At 43.9% G+C, this 20,323-nt stretch overlaps 2 protein-coding genes across 2 annotated transcripts; one reads left to right on the top strand and one right to left on the bottom strand.

The window, feature by feature from the left end:
• Positions 1-450: 450 nt before the first annotated feature.
• On the bottom strand, positions 451-6,915 carry bbc3 (BCL2 binding component 3). The gene is made up of 4 exons (XM_057049023.1): positions 6,577-6,915; positions 5,568-5,952; positions 3,512-3,714; positions 451-2,200 (listed from the first exon to the last, which is right to left on the bottom strand). Exons 2-4 carry the CDS (start codon positions 5,938-5,940, stop codon positions 2,108-2,110), a joined length of 669 nt encoding a protein of 222 aa, XP_056905003.1. The 5' UTR covers positions 5,941-5,952; positions 6,577-6,915; the 3' UTR covers positions 451-2,107.
• A 4,267-nt stretch (positions 6,916-11,182) lies between these two features.
• Positions 11,183-19,771, top strand: ccdc9 (coiled-coil domain containing 9). Its single transcript, XM_057049035.1, has 16 exons — positions 11,183-11,301; positions 12,014-12,063; positions 12,271-12,378; positions 12,664-12,813; positions 13,573-13,844; positions 13,916-13,964; positions 14,160-14,243; positions 14,345-14,509; positions 14,623-14,804; positions 15,001-15,062; positions 15,532-15,652; positions 15,868-15,997; positions 16,114-16,630; positions 16,903-17,853; positions 18,126-18,260; positions 19,630-19,771. Exons 2-16 carry the CDS (start codon positions 12,061-12,063, stop codon positions 19,632-19,634), a joined length of 2,934 nt encoding a protein of 977 aa, XP_056905015.1. The 5' UTR covers positions 11,183-11,301; positions 12,014-12,060; the 3' UTR covers positions 19,635-19,771.
• The last annotated feature ends 552 nt before the right edge of the window (positions 19,772-20,323 follow it).

Genomic DNA, 20,323 nt, shown 5'->3' with positions numbered 1-20,323 from the left:
CTAAATGATTAAAAAGATGTTAAAAGGTATTTTGATGGCGTTCTTGTACCAGTTTGTCCTGTAAACACTCACGGTGGGTGTAGTTGTCTGTGCGTGCACAGCAGGGGTCTTAGTGTTGTGTCGGCTCATCCGTAGTGGTTTCCAGATGTGAGGGTGGTCTCGGGGGTGTCCATCCACCTACTGTCACGCATGTCCGAAGGGTGGTGTCCTCACCCCCGGAGGCAATAACATCTGTAAACATCTGTGGCAACACATTCCAGTTAATTACTGCTGTCCTCTTCTGCCCTGCCAGGGTGGCCACAACCCACAGAGGTTTCCAGTGTCAACCAGTAGCAGGAAAGATGAGGTTTAAAAAGAAACACGTATTCTTCTCAGAGAATCTCGCTGGCGTACAAGAATAATGTTAATTTCTTGTCCTGTTTATTTGGGATTAAACACCAAACACATGGGTAGATTTCTCTTTTAACTTTATTGTATAAAAACTGAAGAGACTTACAAAATTTTGTAAAAAAAAAAAAGTGTACAAAAATGGTGGGGGAAAAAAAGCCAAACACACTGTGTGTGATGACACTGCATCATTGTAGGAAGGAAAACCTCAGACCTCTTAGATTAAAAAATGGAAGAGAACACAACTGTAAGCATTTACAAGGCATCAAAAACGGTAAGCATAAATGCGATAACGGCAGATGAGATGACAAACTAACCGAAAACTAAAAATACCAGAGTGGTCTTAGCTCAGCATCTGGGTCAGCCACCAAGATTTGAAATTGGTATCCAGGACTTTCAGCTGACAACAGAAGGACATCAACAATTCAAGGCCAAGCTAGTAAAAAGCACAGAAAACATTCGATGGTTAATTAGAACCCCGTTTTGAGTGATTTGGAATCTGATGGGAATCACATTTTTAACACTTCCTGAAAGAAACTGAGCGTCTATACCACGTTTTACCATCTGTACTGTTGGAAATTAGAATGCCAATGAGGACATTTTGGTTTTCTAAATTTGGAATTTCAGTAATGATAATAATCTTTTTAAAATTCTTGAAAACATTGTATTGTAAATCTCAGTTTAACACAAGCACTTAATTCATACTCTTGAGGAATGTAAAAACAAAATAAATAACAGTGAACATAAAAATGCTACAGTAAGGCTACATTTTAAAATAAATTATGCTCTTAATATGAGCTGTCAACATTCTCACCAAGGCAAAAATGAATGCAGTCGCACAACCAAGAGGGAGATTTTAACTTTTCTTTCTTATCATTTCAGTCAAAAAAATTAAATCATAGGTTTTTTCCTAACTCAAATCCACTGGATTTAAATTCAAACTCTGCTCAGAAATGTATTAAATTTTTTTTTTTCCCTTAAAACAAGGTCTCCCAAAGACAGCGAACTCACAGCTTGAAAGGTACTTTAAAATTTCTTGAAAACACGAGAGATAGTTTCATCTTCCAAAAAAATATTTACAAATGATCAAGTAACTATGAACACTGTTTAGAACCTGGAATCAGCCTGGCAGGTCCCAGCACTGACTGCAGGGCTGCTGCAGAGGAATGCAGGCAGGATATGCATCTAATAAGCTTTACTTTAGGGGCCGCCTCTGGATCTGTGTGTCTGACAGAAAGTAAAACTGGGCCTACAAAGGGTGCTGAGCAGGAAGGCACATTATATGATGCAGTTTCAGGTTGGGAGGCAGGTTCACTTTGTGCTTTGCCCGTTGGTGGAATAGCACCTGACCTGTCCCCACTCAGGATCCACTTTCACAGTTTCAAAGAGAAGGGAGAGACATCGAAGTGTCGTACTTTGTAGCTTGGATTATCAGGACAAGTCTGAAATGTAAAATTAAACAGGTCTGAAATGTAAAATTACAGTCATTCCCCTACAGTACACCAACAGATTTAATCCAGAAACGTGTAAATTTAACTGAATACACAGGGGGAAAAAAGGGGGATTTCCTCTCTCAACAGCAGTCTGAGCCAGCAGACTGACTAATGGGTAGTCTCACAGACTATAGAAAATGTCTGATTTCCAAATTGGTTAATCCTCCCCAGTGTTTTTTTGCAACGTTCCAGCAGCCAGTGGTCCCACATGCCAAACGCTTGGGCGCTTATGTCAGCCGGTAGAGCGTGCTGAGAGTCTGGGTGATGAAATTCAGTAAAACTCTGCAGGCATCTCGCCAGTCCTGCCAATAGGGAGCATCCTGTAACAGAGAGGGCGAGAGGTTAGCGCGAGCTCCTGTGCCTCCACGTCTCAGCCAGGTTACAGTCTGCTCTAAAGTATGTCATGTTATTACCGTAGTATTAGGATTTTATATCATTTTATCATGACTTTACACACCAAACACTGTTAATCACTGCGGCCTGATGTATAAATGGGTATAAAACTAACAGATACTGATTTGGGTTGCAAAAGAAATCCCTAAAGCTGCTAATTCTCTTTAAAAGACAGAGGATTTGACAGGATGGACAGAAACAGATGAGGACCAGGCAGAGATCTACCAGTGTTTGTGTCTTTCTGTGCTCAGGATCACACCGTCAGCTACGCATCCCTCAACGATGTGGTCGATCCTCTCTCACCGCTTCCTTCCCTTACAACTTTCACTGGTCATTTCTTCCCTCAGTTTGAAAATTAAAGCAGAGGAAAACTGTCTGATGGTAAAACAAAGCATGCACATTTGGCTCCCCCTTAAAAATCAGAGGAGGCAGAGGAGAGGTCAGCGATGCCAGGAACCTGCTATGCAAAGGGTGTGTGCATGTGTGTGTCGTGTGTGCTGACTTATTCCTGACTCAGTGCAAAGAGACGGTGACATCATCTTTGTTTTTTTTGCAAAGGAAAGAGAATTGGGGAAGTGTGTGTAGCGGGGGAAGAGGAGGAGCAACTCCTCACACATTGGGTAGGGAGGGGCAGGATGGGGCAGAGAAAAAAAAAACACAATAACAGAAACACGGCACCAGTGGGAAAAAGAGAAATGTCTCCAGACCAGCAACATCCCGTTTTTCTTCCTTTTCTTTTTTACACGACTGAGGTTACAGTTGCACTCAGAATGGCACTAAAGACCCAGTTCATGAGTAGAGAAGGACAGAAAGAAAAAGAAAATGTGACGAACGGGGTGAAATGAGAGAAGAAAAGGATTTCAGTTCATTCGCACCCTCCTCCTGCCCCCCCCTCGGCCTGCTGCAGCCTCCCACACACACACACGCGAGTGGAAATACCCTGTTGGGTTCAAGGACTCTGAACCCTCTGCACCTCCACATAAGTCACGACAGAAACCCTCGAGTGTTTTAGAACGCGCTGGACGCTCTGCTGCTGTCAGCGTGAGTCACTACAAGAGCTCCAGTAAACTTTTTTTGGGAACTTTAATGATTGCTGTTGCGGATTATTGCCGCGGTGACCCTGTCTGTTTTCGGCCTCCGCTGCGCTCGCTAAGCTACGTGCTATTTAAAAACGCCACACAAGCGTCCGCTGCGGTCCCTCGCTGGAATCATAAGGGACTTTCGGTCGCCACACTTACCGCTCTGTGGAGAAGCGTGGCGTTGAATTCGTCCCCGATGGTCCTCAGTTGGATGGCCACCCTCCTGACCCGCAGCTGTAACGTGCCGTCGTCGGGGCCTCTGGGAGGGGATGAAAGCCTGGACAGGTGCTCCGTCTGTGGCAGCAGGTCGGGCAGAGGTCCTCGTCGGTGGCTGCGCTCCTGTTGTGTCCTCTGGTCCAAGCCTGCAGCAGAGAGGCCAAAGTCTGTCAATCAGACTGAATCTGGAATTCCTTCTTCCTGTTTGAACCGTTTTCTTCCTCATGCCTGATTTTGTGCTGAGACGTGTTTCACCTCTCAAACAGAGACTCTGATTAGTCCCCAATTAAAATGTGATGCACTTTTCCCAACTTTGATGCCAAAAGAGAAACCTTCCTGATTAATATATTTTCACATTGACACTGAAAAACACCTCAGGTCTTTACTGTGGTACTACTTCAGGTCTTTAGAGATAATTTCTTCTTCTTCATGGAACTTTGGAGTATAATCTCTTAATCTTCTTAATAAGTCTGGTATAGAGGTGTGTGTGTGTGTGTGTGAGTGTATTATGTGGGTGTTTAAGAGATTTCGAGTTTGTTTTTCCAAAAGATGCACGACATGCTCTCACAAGACAAACAGATTCCTTATTTATGTGGATTTATCCCATATGTAACATGGAGATATTGGGGAAATCCTCCTGCCTCTGGACAAGCAGACACACTCGAAGCTTCCTGGGTTCTGTTTCGAGGATTAAAATGTATATTTGATAGATACGGGTCACTAGACGGAGAGAAGAGAGAGCGATAAAGAAAAAAAAATGGAAATCACTGGCTTGTTGCCAGGGCAACTCTGAGGCAGCCTGTCGAAAAATTATTCAGCACAATTGGCTGACTGAGCACAGCGCCACGGTGCGATAGGCTGGATGACGTGGTGGGTGTAACCAACCTGAGTGTTTGGTGCACCAGTCAAACTGGGTGAGGCAGAGTCTGTCCAGTTAAATGTTACTGCACGAAAGGGGAGGTGGTTTAGGGAGATCCTGCTATCACTCTAACTCTATTTTTATTGAAAAAGAAGAAGCTCAGTGGTGCTCATGCTGTTCATTTGACATCAATCTCATTAATAATTCACTAAAAAATGTTGAAAAATGTGATCACAAATACTCTGACCAAACCAAAAATAAGTGAAAAACTGACACTACTTGTAAAACTATTGTCTGCACAATTTTCTAATTCACTCATTAACTTCCTGCTGTGACAGAATATGGATCAACGCATCTGACAGTTTAACGTACTGGAAAAATAAATATTTAAATAGCCCCACAGCAGGAGACAAACTGTGCATAACTGACAAGCCTAATTATTATGTGGCTGACAGCAGGAAATGCTGCCGCTTCTCTCTGCCTGGAGAGGACAAGTCTGAACATGCCTGAAACACACGGCTGACCTACAGCTGAGACAGGAGGTGGGGGATAAACTATCTGTTTACACCGCTTGAAAGATGTCGACTAACACTAGATAAGTCCTAAATTTAAACCTTCCATATTGAAGCCTGCCAATACACGGCCTGAATGTATCTTTTTATCCACCCCGGACAGCTAATAGTCGGCAAAGCCTGTATGAGTGTGTGTGTGTTACTCTGCCTCACTTTGAGATGTTTTCAATCATCTGAGGAACAATGAAAGTTTGACTTCCCCCACACACACACACACTCCCACCGTGGCCACACACAAGGACACACACTCAGTATCTGGCTGCATGTGACAGATACTCCCTTGCTAACTGCCAGCCTGGTCAGAAAGTGATGTGGCGGAGCCTTCTCTGATGTCTTATATCCGCATATGTTAACTCCACAGCACCACAGCAACAAAATTCTTATTTCCAACAGGTTGAATTGTAACTGCCCCCAAATCAATCGGTCAATCAACCGCAGCAATGAACTTTCATCTATTATTATTACTATTAAAGGCTGATTCACTGCTCTTCTAAAGTTTAAGTGTCTACCATTCACCCATGCAGCATTGTGGTATTTTTGCTGTTATAGCCGAATGTCAGTACTTTACCTGACTGCTGTCCTGGAAAGCCTTCGTCAAATTCTCCTCCCTGATTTTGAAGTGGCAAAGGATGAGTTGCCGAAGATAAAGTAGGTAACTGGTGGTGAGGCTGGGGCTGAGCCTGGCCCTCGGGGTGGAGGTAAGAGGAGGGATATGACCCACTGATCGCCTGCAAAGGCTGGAGGCTGTGGTCGTTATGATGGCGGTGCACGGGGGTGCTGGCATTCCCAGGGCTAATGGTGATGGTAGCAGTGCTGAGCAGTCCAGGCCAGCTTTGGAGAGGACGCGTCAGCTCCATGCAGCAGGTGTTGTGCTGAGAAAAAAGACCATGTGTTCCAATCCCAGTTTCCCCAACACTTTCAATGGTCTCTGCACGGGCCATCTCAAAAGAAGCCTTTAAGAAATAAAGGAGAATTCATTTTAACTCGAGGAAACAATATCGTGTATAAACCAAACGGATATATTTCTTTTTTCCCGAATTGATCGACTGATTTGTATTTTACGATAGGCGAAATCACTTAATTTTTCCTTCTTTTTTCTTTCCTCAGCACTATATATCGCTTATATTCTTTCTCCGCTAGGGGGCAGCAATGACGACTTTGCTGTTTGAGCACGAGACTTGTGTTAGTAAACAAATCCGTGCTGCCTGAGCACGAGGACTGGCACACGCATACACACACACAGAACAACCTGAAGCGTGCACGGAAAGGAGCCTTGATGCCTGCTGATAACGCACGCCAGTATCATATTGTCAGTATCAAGCAGAAAACATTAAACGCTGCAGATAAATTTGCTTTAGCTAAATATTTGTTCTACTCAATGGCGGATTAATGCGAAAATATCCGTGAAATCGAGCTGAATGCAATGATTGCAACGCTATGGCCTCTCAACGAGAAATTAGGATAAGAAATGCGAGCTTTTTCGGACAGATGCCGGGCAGATGATGCAACGCAGAACTGCCCGGTTCATAGCCGGCCATTAAAAAAAAGACCCAGTTCGTGTGGATTAAAGCACTCACTCGGAATATCTGACGATCGACGGTGAGCCAGTCAGCAGGTCGGAAAGCTGCAATAACGGTTGGACATCGGCGGCGAAAGAAAAACAGGGGTCAAAATAGATCGGGCCAATGATCGCAAGACGTGGAAAAAGTGCAGGAGATATCAAACGTGTCCTTCCATTTCCAGTGCCCCGACAGGGACTGTCCTAAATAACATTCGATAGGCTACCTTTTCATCCCATCAACCCATCAAAACAAAAATACACGTGAAGGAACCGCACACAACATGCAATATGATGCGGCGTGTTTCGCGGGAAAGTTGGTCGGTCGTCTCGGTCTGCTCCTGACGCGCGGCTTCTCTTCCCTTATAAGGCAGCCAAGGCTGAGTCGCTGTTAATAACATCCGGTTTCAGTTTTCAAAATAATATCCGTAGCTCGCGCGTTGTTGATTTTTTCCAAATAAATGATAGTGGTATTCGCGTATTTCGCTGTGTAATGAGTCAACAAAAACTCTACGTATAGTTAAGCATAACATTAGGAAAAAATATTTAATACAATTGTGGGATACGTGTAATTGAGTAGCGCCCGTGTTTTTGGTCGCCGAAAGCGTTACAACTCGTGCTTTTACTTTGATGGGGCTCTATCTGCGTCTTCCGTCGCTGTGTTTACAAACAAGTACTGACATGCTCCAGTCCACCAGATGCTTCCGTTTCCCTGTCTATCTTCATGATGATGAGCTTTTGAATGTTTGTGTAAAAAAAAATGTTATCGAGCTGTTCTTAAAAATGAAATGTAAATGTTGCTGCTCACTCGAATCAGCTTTTTTTTCCAAGTGGCACTTTTTAGACTTTTATCTCTAATCTCAGGAATACAAAAGACACTTCCTCGTTTCCTTACTTAGTGATAACGCTGGTCTTGCTCCTCCCACCTGTGTCACAGACACACGCACACACACACACACCTGTGCAATCTCCTTAAATGGAGGATCTTTCAGAGTGTGGGTAGTTTGCAAGTTTAAGGATGACAGTGTCACAAGCATCCTGATGACAGGATTGATTCACTCAACAAAATCATACATCAAAATAAGCTGCTATTTTATAAATATCGTAAAAATATTTGTATATTGTATTTTGTAATTAAGTGCTTGGTCCAAATGGCTTCAATAAGAATATAGAGAATTTACGTAATTCTTGCCATTATTTACATATATTGTAGTTTTTTTGTTGCATTTTAACTGCATATCCATGCATAAAATCAATATTTTTTTATTTCTCGTTCTAGTTCAATTGAACTAGTGCTGTAATTACAAGTCAAAACAGTGCATTGTTCAGGCTTTGGGTCCAAAACCTTGCATTAGATTAGCATCCCAAATGACATCGGCCCCCCTCAACACCTTGATCTCTGACCCTCAGATCATTGTCTTACCAGCACAACTCTCAGCTGCAGGGCATGAGACAGCGTCAGCTCAGCTGGGCCGCAGGGTCGGGGGGTTGTTTAGTCGGCTGTAAACGGGGGCGTCCCCTTACCTCCATTATCAGCAGATTGGTGGACACCCCTTTGTTTACTGTGAAGTGGGTGTGTCTTATTTAGGTACATGCCTGGGCGAATGTCCTTTCAGACAGACAGACAGACAGATTTAGAGTTATACATATTTGAGTTTTTAAACTAAATTCAATGGAAGCAGCTTTCTCAATATTGACATTGTGTTTTAGTGCCAGTAAAGACCAGCGTCCATCACAGCAGCAGGTACTTCAAATAAACCAGTGATGGCACCTTTGCTGATGTCACCATCCGTGTGTCCAGTTCCAGACGGCACCCTCAGTGCTGTTTTCCACCTGTAGCATGTGTGCGTATGGTGTAACCTGAGTGTAGCCATGCAACTAGAGACATGATGGCACCTGATAGACTCAACACACCCTCTCTCTCTCTCCGTTGCTGTTGATGTGAGACGGGCCACACTATTTTGAGGCCCATTTTCAGCACACGCAGAGCTGTGATAAGCATGTAAATGAGACCTGCTTTGGATTTCATTTCAGAAACTTCCCTATCTGTGCACTTCAGTCTTGTCCGCAGCTTCACAATCTATGAAAATATGTCCCCACGGCCCTATTTTCTCAAAGATCCTTCCATCAAACGTGCATAATTTCCTGCAGTAAAATGACGGACATTTTGTTTGCATCTTTTGTTACTGCATCTTTTTTTTGTTCTACCTTTTTTATCTACTTATGCCTCCCAGTTTATAAAAAAACTATTTTTGAGCTTCATTCATTCAGTCATTCATTCATTCGATCATTAATAGTCCCCCAAAAATAACAACATTAAACATTATCACACCCATGCTAAAGTCATGACAGGATTATTATTTGTCTGTCCCGGAACAAAAACATGGTCAAGTTCTAAAACAGCAGAAAATGGACCAAAAATAAAAGAGCAAGTTTTCTAATGCTGCTCTTGATAATAGAGACAGGATACCACATCAGTCATGCCTCTGCTCCTTTAAACCAGAAATATCTAATTCAAGAAAATGTTCCACTTCACAAGGGGTAAATAAATAAATAAAGGAGAAAGACAGGCCCATGGTGCATTGAGGGGAAAATACAGTTGTTGCAAAGAGGAAGTAATTTGAGAAGTCTGATGGTTTTATAAGCCGAGACACATGAGGTGTTGGACCTCTGAAGAGCAACACCATTACCTCATCCGTTTAACCCCAGACAGGGGTCAGATGGATGGACCATGTGTGTCGGTGTGTGTCCTACAGCCCAACAAATCCCTGTGATGATAAGTCAAGTCAACACAGTGTAGAGGAATGTGCATCTGCAGCACATCGGGAAAGTTCACAGATGGACTTTCTCATGCTTAGAAATTAGGCTTAATAACATTTGAATGGTTCAATATGCAAATGAATATATAAGGACACGGCTCAAAAAGCATTTTTAAGTTATATTGTTGACAGGAAAATCTGCTAACGCCATTCATTTGTACCGAGGATAAGCTGTTGTGAGCCGGTGGTTATGACTGGCTGAGAAAAGTCAGACTTCTCGTATATTTTGATGTCAGTCTTGTTCTGCGTATCATCAAGAGGCCTCGTTCGTCGTATGACCAGAGCCTTTGAGGGTTCTCGTGGTTTTCCCAGGGAGGTTGTTAATTGACTGTCACCACAATGATCTCATCCCTGAGATCGACACTCCGCTGAAAGAGGATCCACAGCTCTTCATTACCTGAGTCTGTGCTGACCCACAACACAAAAGGAAAGAAATGACGTAATAATATCAAAGCTTTTAAAAATACCGTTTATAGGAAGTGGCATGATATCTATATTACTATTCATAGAATGTGAATAAACATAATTCACCAGGTAAAATAATAAATAAATGGTATCTGATGATCAGATTCCTTATTATGTTACATAATCTGTTGTTAACCAGTTAACCATCTTATTTAATTGTGGGGGAGAGGAGACCTCACATGACATTACCGTATGTAACATTGCTTCATCATGTATTCCAATGTCATGTGAGGTCACAGCATAATGAAACCATGCATACATTATGCAATATCATGTGAGATTATAAAATACGATGTCATGCAAGGTCGCAGAAACCACTGTTCAATATAGATATAATTGTTAGAATTTTTGACACCAAAAATTCATTGCACACAAAATATTGCTTAAACAACTTTTCTGTGACCAACTTATGATGTCATTCATATAATAAATGTACACTTCGGGTTAAGTAAATGACATTTGTGACATGTGTGATGAAGCAACTGTCTGTTGTGTCTTGACTTCCCTCCACCCCTCAGTCTCCTCTCTGCTGGTGATGTAAAGAATTTTGGCTCAGGTTGCACAGTCTGCATGGTCGTTACTCACTGTTTTCTGTCTAACAACGCTGTTTTGACTGTGTGTGAAAAGTGGCCTTGGGATAATATAACATTGCTCTTTCTCTCTCCCTGTGTGTGTGTGTGTGTGTGTGTGTGTGTGTGTGTCCACGTTGCTATATGGTTACATACTCTCCTCATACCATATATGTGTTTGGATTTCAATTTTTTATGATTATATATAAAAACTTGTTTTTGTTTTCCAAAATATGAATAACTAGGATGTAACAGATTAGTTTTTAGACTTTTTTTATAACCGTGTTTAAAAGTTCAGCTTTAGATTTATATTGTTACAGTTACGGTTTCACATCAGAAACCACAGTATGTTGTCTATTTGATTTTAGCATCGTTTTTTCTATTGTTTTTTCGGGTTTTGTTAGATGTTTATATGGGATGATGACATTTAACAAATTTGACGAATTTTCGTTTTTCTTTTGATTACATAAAATTACATTTCGACAGGATTGTGCGGGACGTTATGCGCACAAACGACGTGATTGCAAACCCTTTGTGGTGTGTGCTGCCCTCTAGCGGACAGCAAGCAAACAAACACATTTCCTGTTAAATTATCCACACTTTGTAGCAATCATACGCGCAGTTGTATGCAAAAAGATTAAAGGCATATTATTATTAACCATTATTTCACATCACCCACGCATCATTGCATGATTGCACGCACTATTTTATAACATTTGCGCATGGACAGTACTGCATCTTTAAATTTTACTAAGGGTTTCACTATTTGGCAGGAAGTTAGCCGCAGCTAACAGGAAGCCGAATAATCTCTAGACTCTGAGGAGCAAGAATTAGCAAAGAACTGCGAGGTAAACCGTCGTTCCTGATCCTTTACAGGCCACGTTATTAGAGGTATTCCAATCACTTTGTACGCCAAGTGTGTGTGCAAATGCTGATATTGTTGTGTACTGTTTGCTGGGGTGGTGTGTCGCCACTGTGGTAGCCTCAGCGCCTTGTATCAGTCATGGCTCAGTGTGCTTAGATTACTTCCCAGCAGACTTGATGCATGAACGTAAATGAAAGAAGCGAAACTAAACGGGAATCATCGCTGATAGGAAAAGCGCCGTTAAACCGCCTTGTTTCTTTTGCATTTTATCGTACAAATCTTGGTTTACACTCACGTTTGTAGCCGCCTATTTGCGCTTTAGAAAGACCTTAAGGCGTTACTCCTTAGGGCTGTTGTGGCGCATGCGCCCGCGCACACGCACGCCAACATCCCCACCTGTCTACCTGACTACGCATTCCCTCAGCAGGGCAAAGTCAGTGCACGTAAGGCTGATGGAACATTGTAAGTGATACATATTATTGCAGCTGACGTGGTAGAAATTGGCCCGAGACTTTAAAATGTAGAAGTGTGTCACAAACTTTGAGTTGGTCTTGTGCAGTGCACCATGTGGTTCTTTGATCTTAACAAACATCAAGTACCATAAACTGTTGGCTGTTTAACCTGTTTTGCCTTTGAACTGGGTCACAATTTCTGTGTCTCTTTAAACTTTGCTGAAACGCATTGATACTGATTAATCAAATAACTAGAAGCCTTGATTGTATTTTGTCTCTTCCACAGGAATATCAAGCAGTAAAGCTTGATTAAAATCAAAAAGTGAGGCATAAATGGTAAGAAAAATATATTCTACTTCTGAATGCATCTATGATAATAATTACTGACATAGTTTTTATGTCAGTCCAGCACACGTAATCACAGAACGCTATTGTTTCTATAGCTCATGCCCACTCAGCTGATTACAGATGGGCGATGTTATTTATTCCATTGTTCCATATAATTCACTATTACTGACCTTCTCAACCTCCGGTGGTTTGCAACAGTCTTCAGCAGTAGATATTAAGACCAAAGAGGAGAAGGATGCAGAGCTGGACAGACGAATCGAAGCTCTGCGAAAGAAGAATGAAGCCCTGGTCAAGCGATACCAGGTATTTTGTGTGTTTTATGCAGGATTTAGGGCACATATAACTATATGTTTACAGTTGAAATATAAACAATGGTGTTGACCTACAGTTTTAGGTTTTTATTATTACATTATTGTAAGATTTTATTGTGTAAAGTGTAAATCAATTTTAGATCATTCACGGGAACTATTTTTTCCAATATTAATTGGAAAATTTTTACCTTTGTACAACTATCCTGATTGTCGATTATGTCCAAGGATCCTTTTATTAACTTGTGACGACAGAAAATCTGCCATTTACTCCTAATAGGAAATTGAGGAAGACAAAAAAAAGGCGGAGCAGGAGGGCATCGCTGTGACGACACCTAGGAAGCCCCGTCCTCAAGAGACAGAGACGGATCGGAGGAGGACAGAGAAAGAAAACATAACCGTCACTGTTGATCTCTCCAAACAAACAGGGGTAATCTACAGCTGGAGCTATATCAGCTATCGCTCATCACAATGGAAGAAACATATGAAATGACAACTCACAGATTGTGTTAATAACCTCTTTCTTCAGTCCTATTATGTCTGTGCATTATTCTGTTTGGATAGGATGAGTCCAAAATTATTGCATTCAGACTCGGAGCATGAAACCATTTATTTATTTTTATAAAGGCACAGTGTCCAATATTCAGCGCAACGCTAGCGTGAGCCAAGTGGCTAATTGTCAACTGCAGTCCCTGGGCTAGCTAATTAATAATTAATTGTCACCACCACCACACCACTACCTTATATACCATTTACTCGATACGACCTAAAACACATATATCTAAAATGGTGTCCGATCAAACAAATAATTTAGACGACCATATACATGATGCAGAGAGATACAATTGAACAAGGATTCAGGCAGCCTTGAAGCTACAGTAATACATGAGGACATGCAGGCATGGAAGAATCAGGTGGGGTGAGCAGACTTGGAACATCAGCACACAGGAAGACAGCGAGACAGCAGACAGTAATTATAATATGCAAAAACATGAGGAGACATTCACATCATGGATATATATAGATTGGGTTTGTGCTTGCTCTTCCTCAAACCTAATTTTAGTCATTTCTAATTTATTCATTTCATTTTTGTTTAGAATTTTTATTCATAATGAGCCGTGTTCCCCCGAATGATTGCATAACATCCTGTTTGCTCCTAGTGATCACTTTTGTGGTCTATTTCATGCAGGAGAAGAGAACTGTAAATGACTGGAAACCCAATGTGCCCCGTGGACGGAAGACATCGGAGGACAGTGACGGTCATGGAGGCCCAAGTGAGGGACAAAGTCCTCCTCGGAGAAGAGGATCCGGGCGGCTTGGTCGTGGAGGGCAGAGAGGAGGTGGAGGAGGCCGTCAGGAGAGAAGAGACAGGGAACCTAGGACGCCCAGAAGTGGAGAACATGGGGAACAAATGGGACCAGGACGTAGAGGTGGAAGGAGAGGAAGAGGAGGGGAAGGAGGAAGAGGAGGGGAAGGAGGAAGAGGAGGAAGGAAGGAGGAAGAGGAGGAGAAGGAGGAAGAGGAGGAGGAGAAGGAGGAGGGGGAGGAGGGACACCAGGGGGCATAGACAGAAAATCCAAGGTGCGTAGTAATAAATTACATTGAAGATTTTGCAAAGTAGGACAGCTTATTTGGTTCTTTTTAAGACCTGTTTAGTTTGTTTTTGTTTACTCTTATTAAATCCCTCTTGTTTTTTTTATGGCTGTTGCCAGTGTACTTCCATTTATAAAATGGTAAATAATGTCACTTCTTGTGCTGCCGTTTGTTAATGTGCAGGAATGGGAGGAAAAGAGGCGGCAAAACATTGAAAAGATGAATGAAGAAATGGAGAGAATAGCAGAATATGAGCGAGGACAGCGGGTACGAGAGTCCATTTTTGGTTTAAGGTGTAGCATAGAAACCTCTGTCCTAGTTTTCCTTATGTATTCCTTACGCGTAACATGTGGAACTCCTCTCTTTAGGGCGATGGAGACAAGCCCATCCGTAATTTTCTGGATGATCCAAGACGTTCAGGGCCTGCACCAGACACGGACCGAAAGGAGGGAAGCAGGAGACATGTGCGAAACTGGGGCGGGCTGGACTTTGACAATGTAAAGACCGGACCAGAGCTGGAGAAAGAGTGGAGCGTAAGTAACGTTTTAGTTTGAATTACAGGAGTCTAGTCTGTCGTTGAGTTTTTCGAATTCCCTTTTTTATGGTCTTCCTTGTAACGTATCAGTTCGCCTCACTTGTTGTTCAGAGTCGAAGGTCTGGTCCAAAAGGCTCTGTAGACATGACCATGTCAATGACTGGCAGAGAAAGAGCCGAGTACCTGCGCTGGAAGAAGGAGCGCGAGCAGATCGATGAGGAGAGACTAGCACGCCATCGTAATGCCACAGGCCAGTGGAGACGGGAGTGGGACGCTCAGAAGACAGAAAACATGTAAGGCATTTCTGTTCCAGTTTTATAAATGGACACAGTTGGAAGCAATGTCTGCAAACCAGTTCCAAAGCTAAACACCACTAATGCAATTACAGTATATTAAATCTTTACTCATGCTGCTCTCTTTTAAAGACAATTTTTGTCTTTATTCTGGCACAGTCAGGGTGTTTATGTATGTGTGTGTCTTATTTCACAGGTTCAAGGAGGACACATGTGCGTCCACAGAGAGTGGCACACCTGAGCAGAGTGGCAAAAGAGGCAAGTAGACGCTATCCCGCACACACACGATGGAGGCTGCACTTGCCCCTTAGTAAACCTCCACCACACGTCATTGCAATATCCCGCACAAACAAATGATGCACCCCAGCACTGATCACAGGCCACGGCTTCCCCTCCCCTCTGCACTTAATTTAGGGTGTTATGTAGATAGCGGTTGATTAAGCTCCTTATGTAAATGCTCACTGTATTTCCCTGGAGTCTAAATCAACCTTTTAAGCTCCATTTGCACTGATTTCATCGGCCCTTTAGAAGGACAACAGACTGAGCAAAACCAGGCAGTGAAATGAAGGTTGCAGTCGCCGCCGGCACCATAAAATGAACCTTTCTTGATGTCAATTTCAGTGACATTCTAATCCTTTTTGATTCTGTGGTTATTCTCCAGTACAGCCTTTACTTAATCATTGCATATTTATTCAAATTTTAATCACCTTTTCCATATTTGCTCCAGATGACAACAAGCGTCCTCCTAAAGGTCCAACATTTGGAGACTTCCTCTCCCAAGGGAGGACTCCGGGATCTAGAGGTGATCGGGGTAGAGGCAGATCTCGAGGCCAGAAACCAGAATACAGGTAAATCTGCACCTCAGTCTTTCCTCTATAAAGTCTCATTGCTACTTAATTTATCAACTCTACTCTTCCAACTTAAGAATGTTAAACTCAGCTATGTTTTAGGACGGGAGCCAGGTGTTAAGGGCATTAAGCCTGGATTGCTGTGTAGGCAAATCCAGGTTAACCAAACACGTTTTCTAATTTTTATACCCATGTCCACATCTGCTCCACATCAGTATGCATGACAACCGCTGGGAAGGGGAAAAGGAGCAGGAAAAAGAAAAGGAGGACAGGACAAAAAGAGAGGAGAAGGCTAAAAAGAAGAAGGAGATGGCGAAAGAGGCTGCACCTCCAACAACGGAGAAGGTAAGAGGCTCAGCAGCTTCTTATTAAATTGTGTTCATATCAGTTGATGTCGTTGGGATGGCATCAGATATTTATCTAGCTGTGGAACAAAACCTTACAGACATGTGATTTTTCAGGCAGAGGAGAATAGCAGAGATGGGGAGGAAGAGGAAGACGAGTGGGAGGATGCCAGTGATGAAGATGATGAGGAAGTAGAGGAAGGGAGGGCGTCAGACCACAGCTCCAGGGACAGTGAGAAGAAAGATGAAGGGAAAGAGAAACCGTCCGGGAGCAAAAAGGACTCGGCTGCATCGCCTGGGCCTTGTTCACAGCAGATGTCAGCAGGAAGTCCCAAAGAGCAACGGACGCCAAGGCCAAAGGTGCACATCCCCCCCCCAGCAGTAGTTCAGGAGTCCCCAGAGGAAGGTAAACCCCTCAGCCCCTTCCTCCCACTGGACAGCCACCGGCCAGTATCAGACTGGGGGGAGGAAATGGAGATGTTGTCACCACGGAGTAGCATGGGAGGCGAGAGCCCGCTGAGACCCCCCAGTGTAAAGGCCAGCCCACCTCAGATGAAGGAGCGAGAGGATGAGAATGAAAACAGCATGTCTAGCTCCATTGAACCAGCTGAGTCACAAAAAGCAGATGACAAAGGTGACTAACGATGTGGTGTTTCTATATCACGCTTCATGTTTTTCTGTCCATCTACGTCTTTAGTGGCTGCACAGCCAATTTTTGTGATATCTGCAGCAGATCTGCAACTTTATAGGAGCTCTGCTCTGACATAGTTGTAGCTTGTTACATTTTGTCTATACTCAACCTGCCTGATTTTTAATCCTCATCTCTGCTCCTCCTACCTCATCATCATTATCTCTCCTCTCCTTAATCGTTTCCTCTCCTTATCTTTATCATCTCCTCCTCTGCAGACATATTGTCTCCTCCAGGGAAGGTGGTGATGGTGTCAGAAGCAGAGTCGGTTTCAGCAGTCTCTCCCACTGCACTGCCATCTGAATCAGCCCCGACTGAATTGGCCCCATCCGAATCAGCCCCGCCTGAATCAGCCCCGACTGAATCAGCCCCGCCTGAATTGGCCCCATCCGAATCAGCCCTGCCTGAATTGGCCCCATCCGAATCAGCCCCGACTGAATCAGCCCCGACTGAATCGGCCCCATCCGAATCGGCCCCATCCGAATCGGCCCAGACTGAATCGGCCCCATCTGAATCGGCCCCGACTGAATCGGCCCTGACTGAATCGGCCCCGACTGAATCAGCCCCATCCGAATCGGCCCCGACTGAATTAGCCCCGCCTGAATCGGCCCCATCCGAATCAGCCCCGCCTGAATCGGCCCCATCCGAATCAGCCCCGACTGAATCAGCCCCGCCTGAATCGGCCCCATCCGAATCGGCCCCGACTGAATCAGCCCCGCCTGAATCGGCCCCATCCGAATCAGCCCCGCCTGAATCGGCCCCATCCGAATCAGCCCCGACTGAATCAGCCCCGCCTGAATCGGCCCCATCCGAATCGGCCCCGACTGAATCGGCCCCGCCTGAATCAGCCCCGCCTGAATCGGCCCCGACTGAATCAGCCCCGCCTGAATCAGCCCCATCTGAATCGGCCCCGACTGAATCGGCCCCGCCTGAATCGGCCCCGCCTGAATCAGCCCCATCTGAATCAGCCCCATCTGAATCGGCCCCGCCTGAATCGGCCCCGCCTGAATCAGCCCCGCCTGAATCGGCCCCATCTGAATCGGCCCCGCCTGAATCGGCCCCGCCTGAATCGGCCCCGCCTGAATCAGCCCCGCCTGAATCAGCCCCGCCTGAAGCCGACGGCTCTGCTGTGGTGATGGACCAGGAAACACCTGCCGCTCCACCACAGAGTAAATTATTTTAAAAATCTATTCATTCAACTGAAATAAGATGGGCGACTGAGACGATGTTGAAAGTACCACCTTTTAAATTCAGCTTTAGAAGTGGCTCTCATCGTTGTTTTAGACTTTAAAAGCATTTAATTTTATAAAAAGCATAAAACCACTCCCGCATTCATTGTTTTTCCCTTCAGGTCCAACTTCCACTGGTTTGTAACAGGCTTTACCAGTGGTTTTCTCTAGACAAGCATTGTGACGTGGTTGTGCTTGTTCACCTTTAACAGCAGAGGAACTGGACTCTCCTCCCACGGACCTCAGCGGCGACCAGAGCTCATCTGTACCTGCAGAAGACAACGTTGACAATTCAGCCCCTGATGAAAGTGATGCTGTGACAGCAGAGCCGGAGGAGACGCCCTCAGGTGAGGTTCTCGATGACTGTGGTGAAACCTCCCAACACTCCCCTCCTAAGTTAGCCATCGTCCTCCCTAGCTTTAGAGTTTGGCTCAGTCCTACTTCACCTATCACATGTAATATGCTAATAAATACTATATTTGGCTAAAGACCCCAAGAATGATCCTCTTTTGGATTAGTTTTCAGCAGCTGTTGCGATTATTCCAGATTAAAAGTAAAGAGGAGAGTGAGGAGTCGTTTCCACAGGGAACATGTAAATGAGTTCTCTAGTATTAGTGGAGACTAAAGGGAAGAACGGTGGAACCAAGCTTTTGAGGAAAGAAAGGTTGATGGATATACTTTTTATAAAATAAACTTTGTATATAAAAAAACCAATCAGTTTGAAAAATGTGAGATTTGTTTGTGATGAATCAAACAGCAGCTCTTCCAGATGGTGGCAACAACTGATGGATCATCTTAACTCGGTGGCCTTTCAGGACGTCTGCGCTGGCAGTTTGTAAAGAGAACAGTTCGAGATATCGCGGTATTTAGACATTCCTGGCTGCAGTCGTGTCTGAAGATCGTTTGTTGTTTATCTCCTGTTGAAAAAAAGCTTAATGGATGCAAAGTAATGACCCTTTAAAAGCCTTTATCATTTTTGAAGTTAATGAGTTGCTGCATTCAGACGCAAGTGCTTCCTGAAAATATAACCACAAGTTATTTCCACTGAAACTGTGTCCAGGAAGTTCTTCATGTCGGACGTTTGGGGCATGTAAGCAGCGGTTAGAGCTGCTAAAGTTGTTGTCGTTTGTCTTCCCTGCTTAAAGGCTCATCTGATTGCATTTGCACCTAATCTGGTGACTCATTTTTGATAGATGGCTGAAGACAGATGAGCTCACGCGGACCTCGCTGTGTTTCCGTGCACGTTCGCCACACACGGCTTTGTGTGCAACTGCGTGTCGATGAGTTTGTTATTGTCTGGGTGGAGGTCATGAAACCAGAGAAATTAGAGGCACAATTAGCTATTTAAAAGGCTTTTTAGAGGAAATGAGCTGTACTCTGCTGGTCAGATGATCGCACAGACAGAACGGAGACTGTTTGAAGTGTAATTGCATTAAATCTTGCCGTGTGAGTACAATGAGATGAATGACAAAGTACCCATAAACACCCCGGGTAAACACAAACACTCAACCTGTTCCTGCTTCCTCTTTTTGATTTGCTCTGATATTGTAAGATAAAAAACAGAATGGCTCTGGCCTGAGCTCCTCCTGTTCCTGGTAACAATACGTTTGATTTAAAACCCGTCCATGTGAAGAACGTGCTTGGTTATGTCACCATAATGTGTTGTGAACACTGTCAGAGCTTCACTCACCCTTCCTGTCCTGTCTGTGTCCACAGGCTGAAGCCCAGACTCAACTCGACATCAACGGGGTGGCCGTGACTCACGGGAAGGAACCGAAAATTAGAAGATTTGACTTAAATAATTAATGAGAAGGACTGTGTGTCATCAAAAGGGGACATCATGAGCTTTTCATCTCCGTGGTAATGTTTTTTTTTTTCTCACTCCTTTGAGTGTTAAGTTACACAACATAAATATATTAGCGCTTGAGATTTTCCAGAGGGGGAACATTGAGAGCCTGTATTTCCAGTCTGATACTGACATATTCCGCCGGATCATTTGAAACGCCACTTGTACGTGATTGATTACAAACTATTATCCCATTCAAATGATGTAAATGTGCAAATGTACTTGCACTTGAGTGTAGCTTGCTGTAGCACCACTGTGAGCCCTACGTGACGTGGCGTCCACATTTTAAAAGAAATAAGTGAATAACTGATGAGCTTGCGAACGTTCCATGTCTGGTTTTGAACTGAACTGTGTTTAACTTTAAATATGCGAAATCAGACATTCAACATGCAGTCATCCGTGCAACGGAGTGATTTCAGACTCATCATGACTCAGGTTGCAGCGAGTGGCGGCGTTGCCGTGTAAAGTGTAAAGGGCGCCATCTCTTGCTGTTTGGGGCAGATTGTAGGGAGACTTTTCTTCTCTCGGTGGCGCTAATGTCGACCGTTGTTGGTCAGGGGTCCT

This window comes from Takifugu flavidus, chromosome 12, assembly GCF_003711565.1.
Source record: "Takifugu flavidus isolate HTHZ2018 chromosome 12, ASM371156v2, whole genome shotgun sequence".
NCBI classification, from domain to species: Eukaryota; Metazoa; Chordata; class Actinopteri; order Tetraodontiformes; family Tetraodontidae; genus Takifugu; species Takifugu flavidus.
The sequence above is the reverse complement of the archived record's forward strand: the minus strand, read 5'-3'. Positions and strand labels throughout refer to the sequence as shown.

What these genes read in the sequence shown, in the direction of transcription:
- ccdc9 (XM_057049035.1), top strand. An exon ending in GGCCAGAAACCAGAATACAG is followed by an intron (nt 15,653 to 15,867) that starts GTAAATCTGCAC and finishes GCTCCACATCAG; the next exon opens with TATGCATGACAACCGCTGGG. An exon ending in ACCTGCCGCTCCACCACAGA is followed by an intron (nt 17,854 to 18,125) that starts GTAAATTATTTT and finishes CACCTTTAACAG; the next exon opens with CAGAGGAACTGGACTCTCCT.
- bbc3 (XM_057049023.1), bottom strand. Translation starts at nt 5,940, where the DNA reads ATGGCCCGTGCAGAGACCATTGAAAGTGTTGGGGAAACTGGGATTGGA. An exon ending in CTTTCCAGGACAGCAGTCAG is followed by an intron (nt 3,715 to 5,567) that starts GTAAAGTACTGA and finishes TCTCTGCTGCAG; the next exon opens with GCTTGGACCAGAGGACACAA. An exon ending in CCACGCTTCTCCACAGAGCG is followed by an intron (nt 2,201 to 3,511) that starts GTAAGTGTGGCG and finishes TCTCTGTTACAG; the next exon opens with GATGCTCCCTATTGGCAGGA.